Source organism: Telmatherina bonti, assembly GCF_933228915.1.
Source record: "Telmatherina bonti genome assembly, chromosome: 12".
NCBI classification, from domain to species: Eukaryota; Metazoa; Chordata; class Actinopteri; order Atheriniformes; family Telmatherinidae; genus Telmatherina; species Telmatherina bonti.
Window position 1 is genome coordinate 30,201,150 of NC_136610.1, and position 19,075 is coordinate 30,220,224.

The 19,075-nt window shown below is 38.9% G+C and overlaps 2 protein-coding genes across 3 annotated transcripts in view; both read left to right on the forward strand.

Moving 5' to 3' along the window:
* The window catches only part of fam193b (family with sequence similarity 193 member B), an 11,471-nt gene extending 4,663 nt beyond the window's left edge, over positions 1-6,808 (forward strand). For both annotated transcript variants that reach the window (XM_079250485.1, XM_079250486.1), the window contains exons 4-10: positions 1,210-1,428; positions 2,285-2,696; positions 2,806-2,989; positions 3,080-3,313; positions 4,833-5,898; positions 5,980-6,055; positions 6,174-6,808. In XM_079250485.1, the coding sequence (XP_079106611.1) occupies positions 1,210-1,428; positions 2,285-2,696; positions 2,806-2,989; positions 3,080-3,313; positions 4,833-5,898; positions 5,980-6,055; positions 6,174-6,270 (2,288 nt within the window). In that variant the 3' untranslated portion in view covers positions 6,271-6,808. The remainder of the gene's footprint in view (positions 1-1,209; positions 1,429-2,284; positions 2,697-2,805; positions 2,990-3,079; positions 3,314-4,832; positions 5,899-5,979; positions 6,056-6,173) is intronic.
* Positions 6,809-8,019: 1,211 nt separating this feature from the next.
* Positions 8,020-18,934, forward strand: ddx41 (DEAD (Asp-Glu-Ala-Asp) box polypeptide 41). The gene is made up of 17 exons (XM_079249751.1): positions 8,020-8,189; positions 12,058-12,153; positions 12,930-13,080; positions 13,200-13,274; positions 13,385-13,445; positions 13,534-13,670; positions 13,780-13,852; positions 13,924-14,077; positions 15,578-15,714; positions 15,986-16,148; positions 16,879-17,010; positions 17,108-17,179; positions 17,265-17,361; positions 17,586-17,735; positions 17,900-17,971; positions 18,340-18,450; positions 18,588-18,934. The coding sequence occupies exons 1-17, from the start codon at positions 8,163-8,165 to the stop codon at positions 18,722-18,724; spliced, it is 1,845 nt and encodes a 614-aa protein (XP_079105877.1). The 5' UTR covers positions 8,020-8,162; the 3' UTR covers positions 18,725-18,934.
* The last annotated feature ends 141 nt before the right edge of the window (positions 18,935-19,075 follow it).

Consider the following 19,075-nt stretch of genomic DNA (forward strand, 5'->3'; position numbering starts at 1 on the left):
TCAGTCTGTTGTTTATTACTGTCCTTGGAGTGCTTGTCGGACAGTAATACAGGTGTGCGGCAGAGCTATTTCATTTTGTTGTCATTTAGCAGAAAATGAAAGTGGAATATGTTGGTGTGCTTCAGTTGTTGACAGTGTATGAAGCATGGCAGGCGGCTACCACAGTTTTACTTTTGTCTGGTTTCTCCCCATTTCTTGGCTTTCCTCAAATTTCTGAGTTTACCTGTTATGTAGTTGTGCATGTGTCTCTGGTTGATCAAATATATGAATAGAGTGGGAGGTTTAAGCTAACTTGTTGGTATCAGATGAACTGTCCATGGGACATGAAGTCATTTCACAAATAAATGTGTATATTACTCAGTACGCTCATATGCACCACTGGAAAGCCGAGTAAAAAGAAGAAAACATGTCAAAACGGACTTTGAAGACTATTTTTTACAAGTACATCACCATGGTTACCAGGGATGTCAAATTGGCACAATTTTTGGTCTGCCTTATCCTATCTTTAGAAAAACCTGATTAAAATATTCTCTGTTGTATAAATCAAAATTGAAGTGCCACTAGATTAGACTTTAAGCTGTCTTCACATTGGTCCTCATTTATTAAATGAATGTATGAGAGAAGTCTGTGTTAATCAAGTGTTAAAATTATTGCAGTTGAGGGTTAATTAATAAAGCAAAAAAAAAAAAAAACAGTACTTGATTTATCTCCAAAAGAAGTCCCAATAATGAAATATTTAACATGTAACATTGAAATCAGGAGTGACCAGCTCCAGTCTTCAAGGGTGCCAGTCCCACAGGCTTTCCGTGTTTCCCTACTCCAACACTCCTGACTCAAATCAGTCATTGTGTAGAACTTGATAGGCTGCTGGATCCAGTCAGGTGTGTTGGAACAGGGAAACATCAGAAACTTGTAAGAAAGCAGCCCTTAAGGACAGACTTTTGACAGCCCTGACATGACTAACAAATTCTTCATGGAATTATATAACATAAAATTTGGCTCCAGACAGAAGGAAACAAGTTTAGAAAATCACAAAAAGTCCCTTGAGACTCAAAACTGAAAGTATTTCAAATTGACATTTTAATAACTAAACAAAATGGTAATTAGAATGTGAAGATCTTTTAGTCTATCGAGACTAACTGTTGAAAGTCTGGTTATTGTCATGTTACTTCAAATCCTTCAAATAATATATTATGCTTTCTTCTGCAGGTGTAACAGCAGGATCAACCTGTTATGAGAAAAGAGGACTTCATGAAGCGCCTGGAAAATCTGCTAAAACATCAGGGCCCAAAGTGTGTCCTTACAGTCACCCATCATCCCAGAATTCCAGTGGCTCTTCTACTGGAAACTCCCTGTCTACCTCAGCAGACCTTTGTAAGACCACCCCCAAGCACTTCAAGACCATGTGCCGCCGACCAACTCCACCAGGTGATTTGTTTGCATTGGACCTAGTAGCATAATTTTAAATATGTTATTCATCAAACCCAGAACTTTTAATAAATTTCCATTATTATGTCAAAATATCTGCAAGTAATACATTTCCATTATTATGTCAAAATTCTGCAAGTACAGCTACTAAGAGCAATTTTGCCATTCAAGACTCTCGTACCTTTTAGATGAATGTCATTTTGCAGTTGTTTGTTTGTCTGATTACTCCCAGTCAAAGTAAACTGATAATTACGGCACTTTGGCAAAGGTATTAACCCTTTTAATAACTGGGTCATTCCAGGTATAAGTTGTTTTTTTTTAAATGTACCTATTTGTTTTAATCCTATTTTACTGCTAGATTTTTTTTCTGAAAACTAGGTGATTTATTCTGAGAGGTAACTCTGTATAACACAGTTTTAACACATTTTTCTGCACATAACATGCTCTTCGCATGGGAACTACTATATGACCAAGCATAGCCTGTTTTGTGATGTGACTGTGTCTAATATTGATGGAAGGTTTTTTGTTTATCTATTAGCTTTGAGACTATACCTTAGTGCATAATTGAAGGGAGATAAAAATGATATGTGGTAAATTAACTAATTAATTCTTCTGAAGGTTACTGGCAGAATTAGATCAAACACATTCTCATTGACAACTTTTTAGTACTTTTGCTTGGCGCCATATATGCAGGAATACCCCTTACATGGTGTCCAAGTGGAATTAATATGTAAAGGTCTGTTTGTAGAACCTATAAAAAGGACCTGCACTGGCTGAACATGTCAGAGTTTATTAAAAAGGATATTTAATAGCGATGACCTAGAACTAATTTCTGTTTATGTTATTTACTGTCCAGGTGAAGCCTTCCATCCAAATGACCACCATCAACACACAGACTTGTCAGTACCCCCCAACAGTCCCACCGGCCTTTCTTCCCAGCATTCCTCACTCCTGCCCCCAAAGCCGAACTCTGGCCAGCATAGCCATATAACCTCCCCATGTGGCACTGGTGTGGCAGCCCATGCTCCCTTTTCACCACTGGTACCAAATCTCCAAAGCCCAACAGCCAAACTTAGCTCTCCAAGTCCAGATAGTCCAACATCTGTCCATAAACCCAGCCAATGTAAAAACTCCCACATTCCCGCTGTGAACACGCAGCACAGCAAACTGGGCACGTCTCTCATGGGCTGTAACCACTCCTGCAATGGGCACAGTCCAGGAACAGTGGCCAACTCCAATGTTGGTCATTTGACAGCTGGGGCTTGCAGGTTAGTATTGATGTCTTGCCATTACTTTTCTTTTAACATGAAAATATTACTGTTATATTTAGAGAACAGGCGCATACTGAAATTAATTTCTGTCTCTTCTCTTTTGTAGGGATCAAGCATGTAAAGGGCACAAAGTCACGAATGGGACATTGTGCCACCCTTCGTCAGAGCTGGAGGAGGGAGAAGACGAAGACAGCAGCTCTGAGAGGAGTTCCTGCGCCTCTTCTTCCACCAACCAAAAGGATGGGAAGTACTGCGACTGCTGCTACTGCGAGTTCTTTGGCCACAATGCGGTACTTTTTGTTTTAGCTTCCTTTTGAATTTGCAGTGAAATCATTTAGCATTAACACGATAACAAACGTTTCCTATTCATTTTGTTGTAGCCTCCAGCAGCACCAACCAGCCGAAACTACGCTGAGATCCGGGAGAAGCTTCGTTCACGTCTAACCCGACGTAAAGAGGAGCTGCCTCAGCGCCAAGATTCAGAACTGACGGCGGCTGGTGCCATTGACAACAGGGACGTGGATGAGCTACTAGACTTCATAAACAGTTCTGAGCCCAAACCTGTCAACAGTGCCAAGGCTGCCAAAAGGGCTCGACACAAACAAAAGAAGAAGGTGGGTGAATTTTAGAAACTGTGGTGAATAATTTCATATTTGTCTTTTATTTAGTTTATAGTGCTTGAAAACACACACAGATTACTCTGAAATATTCAGGCTTGTTCACTAATTTTGATTGAACTACAGACAACAGCTGCACAGTAGAGCCCTATTCAGATGGCAATAGTTTAACCTAAGGACCACATGCAATTTGAAATAATTGCGAAGATTGTCTGTGATGTTAATCCTGTGCGACTCTGCCATGTAATTTGTGAAATAATAATTCCCTTGCAAATTACTGACTATATTTTTCTGAAGGTTGTTTGATAATTCTAATCCAGTGCATATAGACATGCCTGTAATTTGGTAGTATTTGTTTCCTGGACACATTTTTTTTTCTATTTTAGCAAAAAATGGAGGCTGCATTGAAGGGTTTTGACAGATTTAACCCAAAACAAAGCAAAAAAAGAGACTGAAAAGGAGCAACGTAGGGTACAAATGGTGGATCACTGCATTCTTTGCAATGTCCAGTGAGAATATGTTACTGTTTGTGGCCTACTGGGCAAGACTTCTTTTTGTACCAACCACTCAACTCGATAGATGAAAATCCAAACACAATTTATATAATCACACATATCTGAACATTTTGGCTAATTCTCAAACTTTGGTTAGCCTGTGCGAATGCACCAAAGAAAAAACAAATGTAGGGAGGTCATTTATTTATTACATGTTGTCTTCGGGTAAAACTAATCCCATCAAAATAGTGAATAAACTTTAATCTAGGGGTGCCCAGCTCCAGACCATGAGGACCACAACCCTGCAGATTTTCAACGTATCCCTGTTCCAACACACCTGACTCAAACTAATCACTTATTGTGCAGAACTTCATTGGCTGTTGGATCCATTTAATGGAAGCCAGTTGTGTTGGAAAAGCAATTCATCGAAGACCAGCAGGACAGCGGCCCTCGGGGACCGATTAAACCCCTGCTTTAATCGGCCTTAAATACGTGGTTTAAAAACTACCAATAAAAATAAAATTAATCAATCTCTTGTTAGTTATTACTCTAAGTTTTGGAGCCTCTGAGGAGTTAGAGTAAGAAGAAACGTGTTTCTGTATAGTCCACCGTGATTAATTGATTATGCTCTGAGTGTTGATAAAACACTTTACCTTTAGAGTATAGCATCGGATATTAGCAGATTTTGTTTCTTTTTCATCTTGTCACATAAAAAAGCTTTACACTGGCAAAAATTCAGGTAAGATTTGAGCCAGACCAGTGGTTGAAAATTGTAATCGATAACACTGGATTAGATGTCTGCCTTGATTCCTGTCAGTCCCTTGGTGGCAGACAAGGAGTTCTATGTGTAGAAGAGATAGACTTAAAGTCAAATGAAAACCACAATATGAAGAGTTAGCTAAAATAAATTGGAACAATTATGATTAATCTAACTTTATTTCTATGCTTTATGTTAACTCTAGCATTGCATAGTCTTTGTGTAGCTGCTACATCTTCATATCTGTGTGCCATGTCTGTTGTAGGAAAAAGCTCAACAGGGCAACATGGGTGCTGCAGGCAGTGACCCCCACTCCAATCCATCTGAGCCTGTTGACGAGCCCATCCCCGATGGTCCAGAAGCTAGTCGACTGCTCGACTGGCCTCAACTGGAATTTGAACGGGTCAACAGTTTTCTCACAAGTCGACTAGAAGAAATAAAGAACACCATCAAAGACTCAATACGGGCCTCATTTAGCATGTATGACCTCAATCTAGATGTCAATGACTTCCCAAAGAAGGCAGCCACATTGGAGGGAAACCATTTACTGTCCCATCTTAATGGTTCCTCTGACTTGCAGCAGATAGACCTGGATCTTTCTCCACTTTCACTGGGAACCTTTAAGAGCCACTTGGACCTGGTTAATGGATGGGAGGACACAAATATTCCCTCATCCCCTAACACCACCACGACCGCCTCTTCATCAGGGGTAAGTGCTGCTTCAAAGGACATCCAGCGGTTGCACACGACTACCAGTCTCTCAAAACTCATAAGAGTTCGCTCCCCAGAAAGATGCACTTCTACTGGATCTGACAGTTTGCCACAGGTGCCAGCCCAAGCAACGGCTAAATCAAAGGAAGACACCTCTGATCTGAAGAATGCAGTGACTGGGAATAATGGTGCAAAGTCAAAGAAGAATAAAAAGCAGCAGCAGAGACAGGAGCAATCTGTATTGGAGCAAACATCTAATAAACCAACCAAAGCTGCCTCTGGTAATGAAGCACTGAAAGCCACTGAAACTAAAGAAATTACATCTAATGGCTCAAAATCTGGGAGCAAACAGCCTCAGCATTCTGCAGACAACCAGAGAAATGGGCTTAAGAAAGCTGAGGAGGGAAGGCCATCCAAACATACAACAAATGGTGCAAATGGAGGGCCCTTGGGTGGACAAAAGGGGAAAGCTGACACAGAGACACGGGGAGGTCGGTCTGAGCAGGAATCGGAGGGTAAAGCTCACCCCACCATTCAAGCTAATGGGCCTCAACAGCAGCAATCCAAGGGGAAAAATAAGAAGAACAAGAACAAGGGTGAAAAGTCAGGCAGTGCTATTGGTATGAAATATATTTATAACTCTCTTCATTTGTCTTTTTAATTTTTCCATCTAATTTTGAACCTTTATTTTAATTTCTTAGATGATGTATTTCTGCCTAAAGACGTGGATCCAACAGAAATGGATGAGATTGATCGAGAAGTTGAATACTTCAAAAGGTAAGCCCAACGCAGGACGTTTGAAAACTATTTCAGCTAAACTGTAATGTTTACTTACTGCACTAAAACAGTTTTTTTTTCTTTTTCCTTCTTTTGTTTGTGTCTTTGTTTCTTTTAGGTTTTGTCTAGATTCTGCTAAGCAAACTCGACAGAAGGTAGCGGTGAACTGGTCCAACTTCAGCCTCAAAAAGGTTCCTTCAAATGCAGCTCAATAAGTTGGATGAGTTCCAGGAGAGACAAAAAAATAAACTCTTCACACCACAAACTCTTTCAGTAGAGCCCTGTTTGGCCTGAGGCCTTATCTCATTCCCAGTTTTTTCCTCCTTACAAAGCCAAGGGACTCTGGTTCAAATTCATACTCATTCAGAAGACTGAGACATGAATTTCGGCTTACAGGCCAAGGAATATTCTCAAGGCCAACTCTACCCTTTGCTATTACTGCAATGTTCACTGAATGAGATGCAAAAATGGAGAAGTGTTGAATCAATTGCATCCATGTGTTTAAATATGTAGTATGTAAACAATTACCTTATATGAAATAAAAGGTTTTTATCACAAATCTGAGACATTTTAACGTTGTTAAGCTGCTGAATCTCAGTTCAATTTGGTGCTTATTATCCTTTACATTTTACATTTCTACAGTCCAACCCCACACACTAGTCTTGATGGATATTTGTCTTATACTGTACTGCTGTAAAAGAAAAAAAAAGAACAACACAAGACAACATTCTGACCTTTTATTACACTTCTCAAGAGAGCATCAAAGTTGGCAGGTTGATCTGATTTAACTGAAAAAGAGGCTGCGGTGCCCTCTTGATTGGTTTTAAATAGGAATACTTGTCCTCAAATTTTAATTGGGATCAGCAAACAGCTTAGGAATCAATTATATGACAAACACTTGATCTGCTTGCTAAACCTGTCTTGTGATGAAAAGAAAACAAAGCATGAATGTTTTAACCGTTAATATGTCAGCAACACTAATATAATCATTAATTTAATTTTTCGTTTGGCAACTTAAAAATAAAAACCAATCAATTACTTGTGCAAACGATGCATGCATGATGCAAAACTCCCCCTCCCAGGACTATACTGGGAAAAGTTCAATGTGTGTGTTGCTACAGTGTCCGTCCACCTCTGGTGTTAGTTATGAACTGTTATCTATCGGAGTGATATCTAATGCACAGATCTGTAGAAGTCCTTTTTACCACGAAGTTCAACCCCAACATGGCAGCACATTTTAGCCATTCTACAATGTTATGACAATGAAAACAGGACATCTTTGTTTGACACTTCGTTCAAATGCTTGTACATAATGAGTGGATTTTTTTTTTTTTTTTGGCTCATTCAAGCCTTTGTCATACGTTTTAAAGGATTGTGTGTGTGTGTGTGTGTGTGTGTGTGTGTGTGTGTGTTTGTGTGTGCGTGCGTGCGCGCGCGAGCGAGCTTAATTTTCAACCATGCTGATCTTTTACTTGTACTGTGATCGTGGTGGCACCCTCTTCCTGAGCTAAACCTGCCTAGAGCCCCAGTCTTGATCTTTTGATGACAATTATTACAAAGGAACACTTCTGGACACAAGCCTTAGGTTTTACACCAGTATCAATATTTTAGCTGATGGCTTTGATGAAGATGGATTTTTTCTTTCTTTTTAAATATGTGCTGAGGTTTTTTTTTAAATATAACATCTCTGATGCTTTCCAGGTTATACTCCATTAGAGAAGAATATCTTAATGTTTCGAATGTAGATTTATACTATACCAATAATAGCCAAGTGTATGTTGGCTTGTTTCTTTTTTTAATTCACTTTTGATACTGTGAAAATCTTTCGTTCAGAAAGATTAAAAACATGCCGTTTGACAAAAAATAAAGTGTGGTGTGTGTGCTTTCTAAGTATACTATTTTCTCCAGCGCCAACTTGTGTCGTAGTCGTGTAGAAGACGCGAATGCGTACGGGTTGACTCCTCCAGCGTGCCGTACGGTCTTAAAGCTTACTATGTTGCGTTAAACATGCGGAGTTGATATATTTATTGACTCGCGTGCCTATTATTTGATATATAACTATAGGTTAAAGCACAGATAAAACGTTATATCATTTTTTTTTAAAAGAATGGATACCGAAAATCGACCCAAAAAGGTAAGTTAAGCGCCTGATGTCGCTATAACATCGGAGCTAGCAATTGTTAGCTTAGCTTGTGACAATTTAGCTTTAATATCAAATCTCTTCAGAGGCTCTTCAGAGCATATTCAGCAGGCTAATAAAACATACCTAACAAAGCGATTAAGTAACTGGGCCAGTCTTTTGTTCTCTGTTACCTGTGTTTATATAGACAGTGGGATAAGTCACGCAGTCCAACTATATTCGTAGTAAATACGCAGTAGTGACGTTGTGAGTGTTATGTACTTTACAGATACAATAAAACATCACGCAACAACATTACAAATAAAAGAATAAAAACGAATAATGGATAAAAATATTACCAATTTTTAATATTCAAGTGTAAAAGCAACAGCAGAATTGTAAGTTAAAAACTTTATTCAAATGAAACAAAGGACAACAGATTTAAATAAACTGAGTAGATCAGCTGATTTTTTTGGGAAGTTGTTCCAGACATGTGGTGCATAGAAGCTGAATGTAGATGATCTAGATCAGGGATCCCCAACCCTGGTCGTCAAGGACCGGTGTCCCGCTGGTTTTCCAAATGTTCCTGCTGGAACACACCAGACTCAGACAAACTCTGCACATGTCTGCTAAATACACATTGATTTGAATCAGGTGTGTTGCAGCATGGACATTTGAAAAACATGCAGGACACTGGTCCTCGAGGACCAGGATTGGGGATCCTTGATCTAGATGACCTGGGGAGGCCTGGTGGGTTCATACTGGGTAAAGAAGTCACTGATGTATTTTAATCCTAAACCATTCAGAACTATAGATTGACAAAAGAACCTTTAAAGTCTATTATCCAACCTATCCATCACTGTAAAGACCACAGAGCTGGTCTGATGACAACTGATTTTAAGGTATAGAGCCCCTGAGACGATGGAAGCATCTCTGGACCATGCTTATAAACGGTTTCTTTTTTGCATAGTTGAGTTTAGGTCATTGTCATTCATCAGCATGGGAAAAACTTAGGATTGCATGGTGAACTGTGTTCACAGACACAGATTTCTGGAAGTTCTCCTGAGTCAGTGATTTACAGTAGAGAATCATGTCTGTTTTAAATGTAGTGCCAGCAGAGGGCTCAATACCTACAAGTATTCAGCTTTAACCTTTGGCCTTTTCCCATGAGTGTAGAGATCTGTAATGACTTCTCAAAATTTACATGATAGTTTATATGATAGATGGTGGCATCTTCAAATTCTTCACAATTTTACAAAAACATCTTTGGAACATGTTTAACTATTTTTAGACAGATTTTGCTGCAGATTAGTGAAAATTTGCCCACCTTTACATCTGAGAGCCTCTATCTCTGAAAAATGCTCTTTTTATGCTCTGTCACATGTCATTGCCATGTTTTAACTTTGTTGGGATGTATTGCTACAATTAAATTCACTATGATCATATTTTTCTGGTGCAAATGTCTTGGTTACAATATCTAAGATCCTTTTTTTTTTCTATTGTGAACAAAATATGGATCTACAGCATTTGAAAATCAATGCAGCCTGTTTTTATACAGTTTTTACATAGTTCCTACTTTTTGAAAAATTAGCTTTAATATTATCCAAGTTTACTTTGACTGTATCCATAGGAATCAGGAGGCTCAGTAGTTTCCACATTTTTCTTATTAAATCATTAAGGTGTTGTTTGTTTCTTTAGCTGATTTTCAGAATTAAAGTTTGCTTGTAAACAAAAAACAACAAAGCATATGCAATGATTTTAGAAGGGCAGTCATTTCTATTCATAAGCAGGGGAAAACATTTCCATGCCACTTTTATTGTAAGGTGAATAAAATTATTTTCAAGTGGAAAAAATTCAAGACAAGTTGCCATTTTGCAGGAGTGGGAATGGCCACTGTGTAATGCTCAGATAATCCATTCAAATCTAAAAAAAATGCACTACACAATCTTGAGTTAGACAACTTACCATGTTATATGTTAAAATTCATGGCAGTACTGCTTAAAAAGAGAAGACTACAACTATGGCTTGTGTTAAGGAGAAGTCAACATTCTTTAAAAAGACAGTGACACAGTTTATATTTGTTAGGTTTTGTTGTACAAACCATAAAACCTCTGAAACACTGACATTTAAGACAGACAAGACTAGGTGAATATATCTGGCTTATATACTACACAGCAGCACACTTGGTGAAAATCAAATGCACTATATCAGTGCAAACATTAGAACTGTAAAACACAGTGGTGGAAGTGTGTTTACTCATTGCAGTCATTTAATCTGTGATAAACTCTGTGTGACAAAGTATTATTGTGTCCAAGTTTAGCTAGAGTTCAGCCATACAACATGATAATAATCCAAAGGAAATCAGCAAATCTACTACAGAGTAATTTAATCTAAAACAGTACCATAGTGATGGATTGGCCTTGCCCAAGTCCAGACCTCAGTCTGATTTAAATGTTGTAGGGTGGACTTTCTGAGAGCTGTGAAGAAATAAATGCCTGCAAACCTAAATAAACTAAACTAAAGGTGTAAAATAGACCAGAATTCCTCAACCATGTGAAAAGATATAAAACAACTAAGAGTCATCCAGTTGTATTTGCCTCATTTTAAAGCCTAATCAGGATGACGTGATTTAGTTTTTTACTTGAATGAAACCTTCTTTACTTGACTCTTTGTAGGAGCAGATATATATGTGTGATTTTTTTTTTCTTTTTTTGAAATATGTATAAATTAGAGAAAGAATATAGAAACACCACCACAATCAGATAAGCACTGTCAACATTTTTTTAATACGTTCCCTGAAGCCCCTTTCATAGGTCTTATTGCAGGTGTCACAGCAGTTTCTTTTCCTGTTGAATTCACAACTGTTAGAGCATGTCTTCCTCAATAATTAATCTTTCAAAGTCGCTTTGATCTTTGCTTCTTGGCATGACTGGATGGTAACTGCTGAATGATGTGCTTGTAATATTTCCTTGTTGTGTTCAGGTTGCTACTCTGTAAATCTAGCAAGTAATTTCTAGCAATGTGGTTTCATAAAACTTGACTTTGACACACATACAATGTTAAACAAGCCTATTCAAAGGGCTGTACAGTGTGTGTGTTAGTTTCCAGCCTAAATTAGTGGTTTGCCTAGTAAACCTTTTTTAAATAAGGGTTCAGTAGTAATTCTCAGGGGTTAAGAAAGGCTTCAGATATACAGTCCTGATCAATATCTTAAGACCAGTTGAAAAATTGATAAAATGTACCTTTTGCATATTTGGATCTCAATGAGATTTTAAGTAGAGCTACAATATGCAAAAGCAAGAAGGGCCAGTGTGACAAAAAGCACTTTGGAAAAAGTAATTTATTGAAAACAACAATTAAACTGAAATAGGCTGTTTTTCAGCTGATCAAAAGTTCAAGACCATACCTCAAAAAATAGCAAAAAAAACTCTCCAAACCGGAACAAAAATGTTTCTCAGTTGGACTCAGTAACGAGTTGCTCCACCATTCTTGTTGATCACTTCAAAAATTTGTCTGGGCATTCTTGATGCAAGTGTTTCCAGGAGGCTAGTGGGCACATTGCATATTGTAGCTCTACTTAAAATCTCATTGAGATCCAAATATGCAAAAGGTACATTCTAGCCATTTTTCAACTGGTCTTAAGATTTTGATCAGGACTGTACATTAATGCACGCCATGAAATGAATGTCAACATTCATCTTTTATATGAAACATCAATCACATTCATAACAAAAAGGTACTATGCTCATGTTGTGGTCTTTTTACAATTTTAAGTGTCTTTTTTAATACTTGATTTGTCCTAAAGTCATTCTGGTTTACTGTTTGCTTCCAGCCTTGCTGTATAGGAATAAAACAATGACAACTATGATTTTATTTTCCACAGCGATCCTATGGAGAGGATGGGCAGTCTGGCTCAGAAGGATCAGAGGATGATGATTATGTTCCGTATGTCCCGGTGAAAATAAGAAAGCAGCAAATGGTAAGTTACTGTTCTTTGTTTGGCTTAGCACTTTAGAAATAGGAAGCTAAAGGACCATGGGAGTCCAGTTGGTCCTGAAGGGCTGCTGTCCTGTAAGTTTGGGATGTTTCCTGTTGCAGCACACCAGTCAGGGAGAACTTTGCAACAAGCTGTTGAGAAGAGCCCGTTCATTTGAAAGGGGTATTTTATATTATATAAAACCTACAGAATTCCGCCCTCTGGGACCAGAGCCGGAGACTCTAGACCAGGGGTCTAGACTCTAGACCAGTCCTCGAGGGCCACTGTCCTGCAGGTTTTTGATGTATCTCATCTGGCTTCCATGAAATGCATCTAACAGCCAATGAAGTTCTGCACAATGAGTGATTAGTTCGAGTCAGGTGGGTTGGAACAGGGAAACATGAAGAACCTGCTGGATTGTGTCCCTCATGAACCGGAGCTGAGCAGCCCAGCTCTAGACCGTCCAGTCCACTAATTTAGTATCTAGACCAGTAGTCAGTTTATCCAGCAGATCATTAGTTCTGACTAGATGTGACTAATCCACATAGTTTTGCTGCCTTATTCACTTGCGTTAAACCACAGAGACATTTTTTAACAATCATTCATGTTAACTTGCAAAAACAACTATATGGACCAGAAATCTGAACCAGATCAAAGTGTTGGAGTCAGAGTTAGTTACTAGTGCATGCTTAATATGGGAGATTATCAGTAAAGTCTATTGACATCACTTCTTAAGCTTTTATGAAAATTTAAAGCAACATTGCGCACATTCTTCACAGCTGCAGAAGATGTTACGACTGCGAGGAAAGGCAGTGGATGAGGAGCAGAAAGACAGCGGGGAGGAGCAGAGGGATGAGGACGAAGGTCTGGGCCCACGCTCCAACGTTAGCCTCCTTGATCAGCATCAGCACCTCAAAGAAAAAGCTGAAGGTGTGTACCAACAGTTCAAACCAGACCCACTGTGTATCACAATAATGTTATTATCTTCTTTTAACTCCATATTATGGATTCTTCATTGTGTCAATGTGGCTTCATGATTGTGCTTCCAGCTCGTAAGGAGTCTGCCAAAGAGAAGCAGCTGAAAGAGGAGGAAAAGATTCTAGAAAGTGTTGCTGAAGGCAGAGGTAAAGTAATTCTGTCAAGTCCTTGTGAAGTCATGCTGAATTATTAATCGGACGTCTAAATGTGAAGATGGCAAAACTAATTGAGCCCATTTTTAATTCTCATCTATCAGCGCTGATGTCTGTGAAGGAAATGGCCAAAGGTATCATATATGATGATCCCATAAAAACAAGGTAAACCCTTCATCAGTTAAATTCCATAAAATCTATTTGATTAATTTATTTCCATGTAGTAATAATCTAACATGAGTCTTCTTTGTAGCTGGAAGGCACCCCGCTACATCTTGAATATGCCGGACACCAGACATGAACGCGTCAGGAAGAAATTCCACATCCTGGTGGATGGAGATGGCATCCCTGCTCCCATCAAAAGCTTCAGGGAGATGAAGTTTCCCCCAGGTAAAAACCACAGCCTTGATATCACATTGACTTTCTTAAAAAAGCCTTCAGATTTCTAGAAATATATGTATTTATATATAAAAACATGCATATTTTACTGTGTTTGCAGCAATTTTGAAAGGTTTGAAAAAGAAGGGAATTGTGCACCCAACACCAATCCAGATTCAAGGAATCCCCACAGTGTAAGTGCAGCATATGGGAACTAAATCGAACTTGTTAAGTCTGTTTGGGAGCTTACAGTATTTGTGTGTAGACTGTCAGGTCGAGACATGATTGGCATCGCCTTCACCGGGTCCGGAAAGACTTTGGTCTTCACTCTGCCGATCATCATGTTCGCCTTGGAGCAGGAGAAAAGGCTGCCTTTCTTCAAGAGAGAGGGACCATATGGACTCATCATCTGTCCTTCAGTAAGACATGCTACACATGTAGTTGGTGCTGTCAAACCATGGCAAGAGAAGGAAGGTGCACCCGGTGCAAGTGAGGTGGAAATATTGATGGAAATATGGCGTTTTTGTCATGTTATAACAAAACGCTCTGATGATTCAGGAAGATGATTAGTTCTGATAGTTGTGACAGATACAATAAGCATCTTAGTCAGTTTTATTAGGATCCTCATGTCTGACTAAATTTTCACAGTGCAATGGGCTCGACACACAAGGGGCGACGTCACTACAATCACTGCCCTCCTCCACCAACCAAGTGACAGACGACATTTGTGCATGTGAAATTTTTGCCCTCGTTCACATATACCCGCAACGCGACACAAGAAAGTTGAAAAATGTCCCATTTTTGTTGCTGTCGCAGGGCTCTGCAACTAATCAGTGAGGGTTTCAAAGGTGAATTATTCTGGATCGGCCTCAAAATCTGACATCACATGATGATACTCACCAGGATGTTTCACTGTTTTTAAAATAGGATCGTGGTTGTTTTGTTGTTTTTTCTTTTGTGAAGTAGAGTTAACAGCAAGATTTCTGTCAGTTCAAGCAAAATCCTGCGACTCGTCATTCTTCATGCTTTATCTGTCACCTTCTGCAGTGAAACTCCCTCCAGTATCATAATCAATCCCTTTTCTTGGAGACAAGCGATCTGAGCGTGCGATGCGCGACACTGCTGCCGTTGCTGCTGTTTGTCGCATCCCGTGTGTTGAGTTTCACCGGAGCGGTGATAAATTTTGCCTGTTGTTGTTTGTCGACCCCTGCTTGTTGAGCTCATAACTTTTCCCAAAAATTTAAACTGACACTCATAATTATGTTTTTATTGGTGTAGAATTAAATGGCAGTGTAAATGATTGTAATCCGATACTTTTATGGGGGCCCATTTGTTCCTGCAGACATTGGTCCTCATTGCAGCACCTTGTTTACAATGTAGCCCAGGACAGACAAAGAAATCACAGACTCAGTAGAACTTTTTACATTATGTTTGGTCAGTGTTTTTTTTTTCTGCTTTAGTCTTTGAACTGATGATGATTCAAGCAGTCTGGAACTTTGCTACTGTGTTATAAAACCCAAGCCAATGCTACTTTTAATGTTTTGTTCATTTAGTTCTGTTTCAAAGTCTGACACTCTATAATGTATACATGGGTTCTTTCCAGACTAACTGAGACACTAATATGTTTTTGTAAGATCTAATCTGTCCCCGTTGTGAGTGTGTTTGAGGCTGAGGGCAACATCTCTTACATGGAGTTATAAATATCTAGTTATACCCGATTTGGCTTGCTTGGCTAGATGCACATAAAAAAAAGAGAGAAAATATTTGTCCCTGTAGCATTTTCTCCAAACTGTTATGAAACTGGAAATGTCCATTTTAATCCCTATATAATGCCATTAGCTTGAAGAAATGTAATGCAGCTTATACCCACAGCTCTTTAAAGCATGTGTGATATTATTACCCCTTCTTTTCAATTCCAGAGAGAGTTGGCAAGGCAAACACATGGCATCATAGAGTATTACTGCAAGCTGCTGGAGGAGGAAGGAGCTCCTCAGCTGCGCACTGCCCTCTGCATCGGAGGAATGTCTGTCAAGGAGCAGATGGAGGTAGTGAAACAGTAAGTAAGACTAATAATGTGCTCTGGGGGAGAAAAAAGTCTGGATTTTAGCCACAATTTCATGTTTAGCTGGCAGAAGAAAAAACATCTTGATTCTGCTGCATTAAAAAGGGAACAAAGTAAGCTAAAAGGAAATCTACTGTCGTATTGTGTTAGAAAAATAAACGACTTTACTGTTCGAGAACTGATTTATTGATAAAACTGTTCTAAAAGGTTTGAGTTTTCAGAACATATTTTGTTTATTTTTCTCTGTTTGCCTGTTTGATGACAGTGGCGTCCACATGATGGTTGCCACCCCTGGAAGACTGATGGACCTGCTGCAGAAGAAGATGGTCAGTCTTGACATTTGCCGCTACCTGGCTCTGGACGAGGCAGACAGGATGATTGACATGGGATTTGAAGAAGACATCAGAACCATCTTCTCTTATTTTAAGGTGAGATTAACTTTCAGTAATTATTTCACTGTTGGTGTAGTTTCCCCTGCATTGTTTTGTTTTTTGTTTTGGTGTTTTTTCACACTGAATCGATGCATAGGCAGAAAGAACTTCAGTACATGGCCCAAGTATTCACTTCCAGCTACTTCCTTACAATCTATGATTGCGTTCAAATCAAATCTAATTCACTTTATTTATCTGTTAGGAACTTCATTTGCAGAGGAGACAGTGCTGCAGACACCATAAAAACATTAAAACATGTTGACATAACACACTCCACACTGCAAAACCTCAGCCTTAAAAAACAAGAAAAAAATATACAAAAATTAGGTAAATGTTGCTTAAAATAAGATAAATCATCTGCCAACAGAACAAGAAAATTTGACTTGTCAAGACTTCCCAAAAAAGTAAAAATACCCTTAAAACAAGAGGAATTCTCTGGAATAAAAACTAAGAATGATCTTACCTTTAAAAAAAATAAGCATATGTGTACTCAATTCAAGATTTTTAAGCTTACTTAGATTTCAGTTTTTGCAGTGCGTTCATACAGTCCATCACAATAAAACACTAAATAAGTCAAAATAAGAACCACAGTATCCAAATCGCCCTCTTTGTCCTCAGTCAAAGGGATTAGTACTTGCGTCATGAAGGTAACAGGATACAATAAGGATTCTGGTAATGAAAACTGTGTCCTGAACTGCTATTTTTTTCTTGTTTTTTTCTTCTGTAGGGACAACGACAAACTTTGCTTTTCAGTGCTACTATGCCCAAGAAGATCCAGAACTTTGCAAAGAGTGCTCTGGTCAAACCAGTCACTATTAACGTGGGCAGGGCTGGAGCTGCCAGCTTGGATGTCATCCAAGTATGTTTGGCTTTCACTGAACTTCTTTTTAAAACAAATCAAATTTGCACACACTCAAGCTAAATTCATGAACTAAATCGTTTTATTGTGTGTGCAGGAAGTGGAATACGTTAAAGAGGAAGCAAAGATGGTCTACCTCCTGGAGTGTCTCCAGAAAACACCACCTCCAGTGAGTGCCACCTCATACTATAACACTTGTACACATGAAATGCATAAAATAAAATCTGACCTCAAGTCCCTGCTTTCTATGACAGGTGCTGATATTTGCTGAGAAGAAGGCTGATGTAGACGCCATCCACGAATATCTGCTGCTTAAGGGTGTGGAGGCAGTGGCCATACACGGAGGAAAAGGTATGCAGGACTCCATTCTGATAACTGTAATCCAAAGTTATCAGCACATAATACATGCAGAGGACAGCAATGTTTAAAGGGACTATTTCAGAGTTTTATTCTTCAGGTTTCATGTAGTTTCTCATCATTACCACCAGATGCCACACTACCTGCAAGTGTCACAAGTTTACATGCAGCAAAACTGTCTGATACATGATAATGTTGTTTTGTTTTGTTTTTTTTAGATCAAGAGGAAAGAACTAAAGCCATAGAAGCATTCAAAGAAGGAAAGAAGGATGTGTTAGTAGCCACAGATGTTGCCTCCAAGGGATTGGATTTCCCAGCTATACAGCATGTAGTGAACTATGACATGCCCGAAGAGATAGAAAACTATGGTGTGTGTGTGTGTGTGTGTGTGTGTGTGTGTGTGTGTGTGTGTGTGTGTGTGTGTGTGTGTGTGTGTGTGTGTGTGTGTGTGTGTGAAATATGAACACTTCTGTCTTCTTACAATATAAAGTCATTAGTTGTCTTATTAATTTCTGTTGAAATGTTGTCTCAGTCCACAGAATTGGAAGAACTGGCCGATCTGGCAAGACTGGTATTGCCACAACATTTATCAACAAAGGCTGTGGTGAGAAAACAACAGTTTAAAAATGATGTTATCATTTATCAGTCAGACTCTTGTGTCTACTTTGTGGTCAGGTTGAGAAAATGAAAACATTTATATTTTGTGATGCAATGGTAGAAGAAATGGCAAACGCAAGTACGAAAGCATCACACAGTAGTTATAGAAGCCTGAGAAAGGTCATGAGAAGTAGGAGGGTACAAGATGTACAAAATGTATTTCATACCAACATATGACACAGTGTTTGTAGAAAGTTATGAAGTGCTACACAATTTAGAGAACACAAGAACTTACTGTAGTAAAATTTACTGACTTGTTTGAGCTTAATTACAATAAGCCAACAGGAGATGTGTGTGTGTTTTGTCTCCTAATAGATGAGTCAGTGTTAATGGATCTGAAAGCTCTGCTAGTTGAAGCCAAGCAGAAAGTTCCTCCAGTCCTCCAAGTACTACAGACAGGAGATGAGACCATGCTGGACATCGGAGGTAAGTACAATACCCAATCTGCATGTTTGTGATGGACTCTCTGGAGTTATTCACTTTGTTCTGTGACGTATCTACATATCCAGAAGTCGAGTGTTTGCAAGCCTTGTATGACATTTGTACTTTGTGTGTTTTCACAGGAGAGAGGGGCTGTACTTTCTGTGGTGGTCTCGGCCATCGTATTACAGACTGTCCTAAGCTAGAGGCCATGCAAACCAAGCAGGTCACCAACATCGGACGAAAAGACTACCTGGCTCATAGCTCGATGGACTTTTAAGAGGCTTTTTCTTCAGAAAAAAAGATTGTCCAATGCTCAAAGGAAGTGCGATAGATTTCTGAGGAAGTTTTAGTTACATGTCATGTCACTAAAGTAAGGAAGTATATTTTATCATGACCTTGCCCAGAATTCAAGTTGGTGAGTTAGTTTTCCTCCCAAATGTTCTTTCGCTAATAAATGCGGTTTTGTAAAAGACAGTCTGGAAGCTCTACTTGTAAATAAAACCTCTATATTTGTTATGAATCTTTTGTGTTGTCTGGAAAATTAAGTGTCATGGCATCAGTTTTGCAAGGTGAGGAAGTTGCTTAAACGCAGAACAATGCAAAAGGAAGTTTGACTCAAGAAAACAGC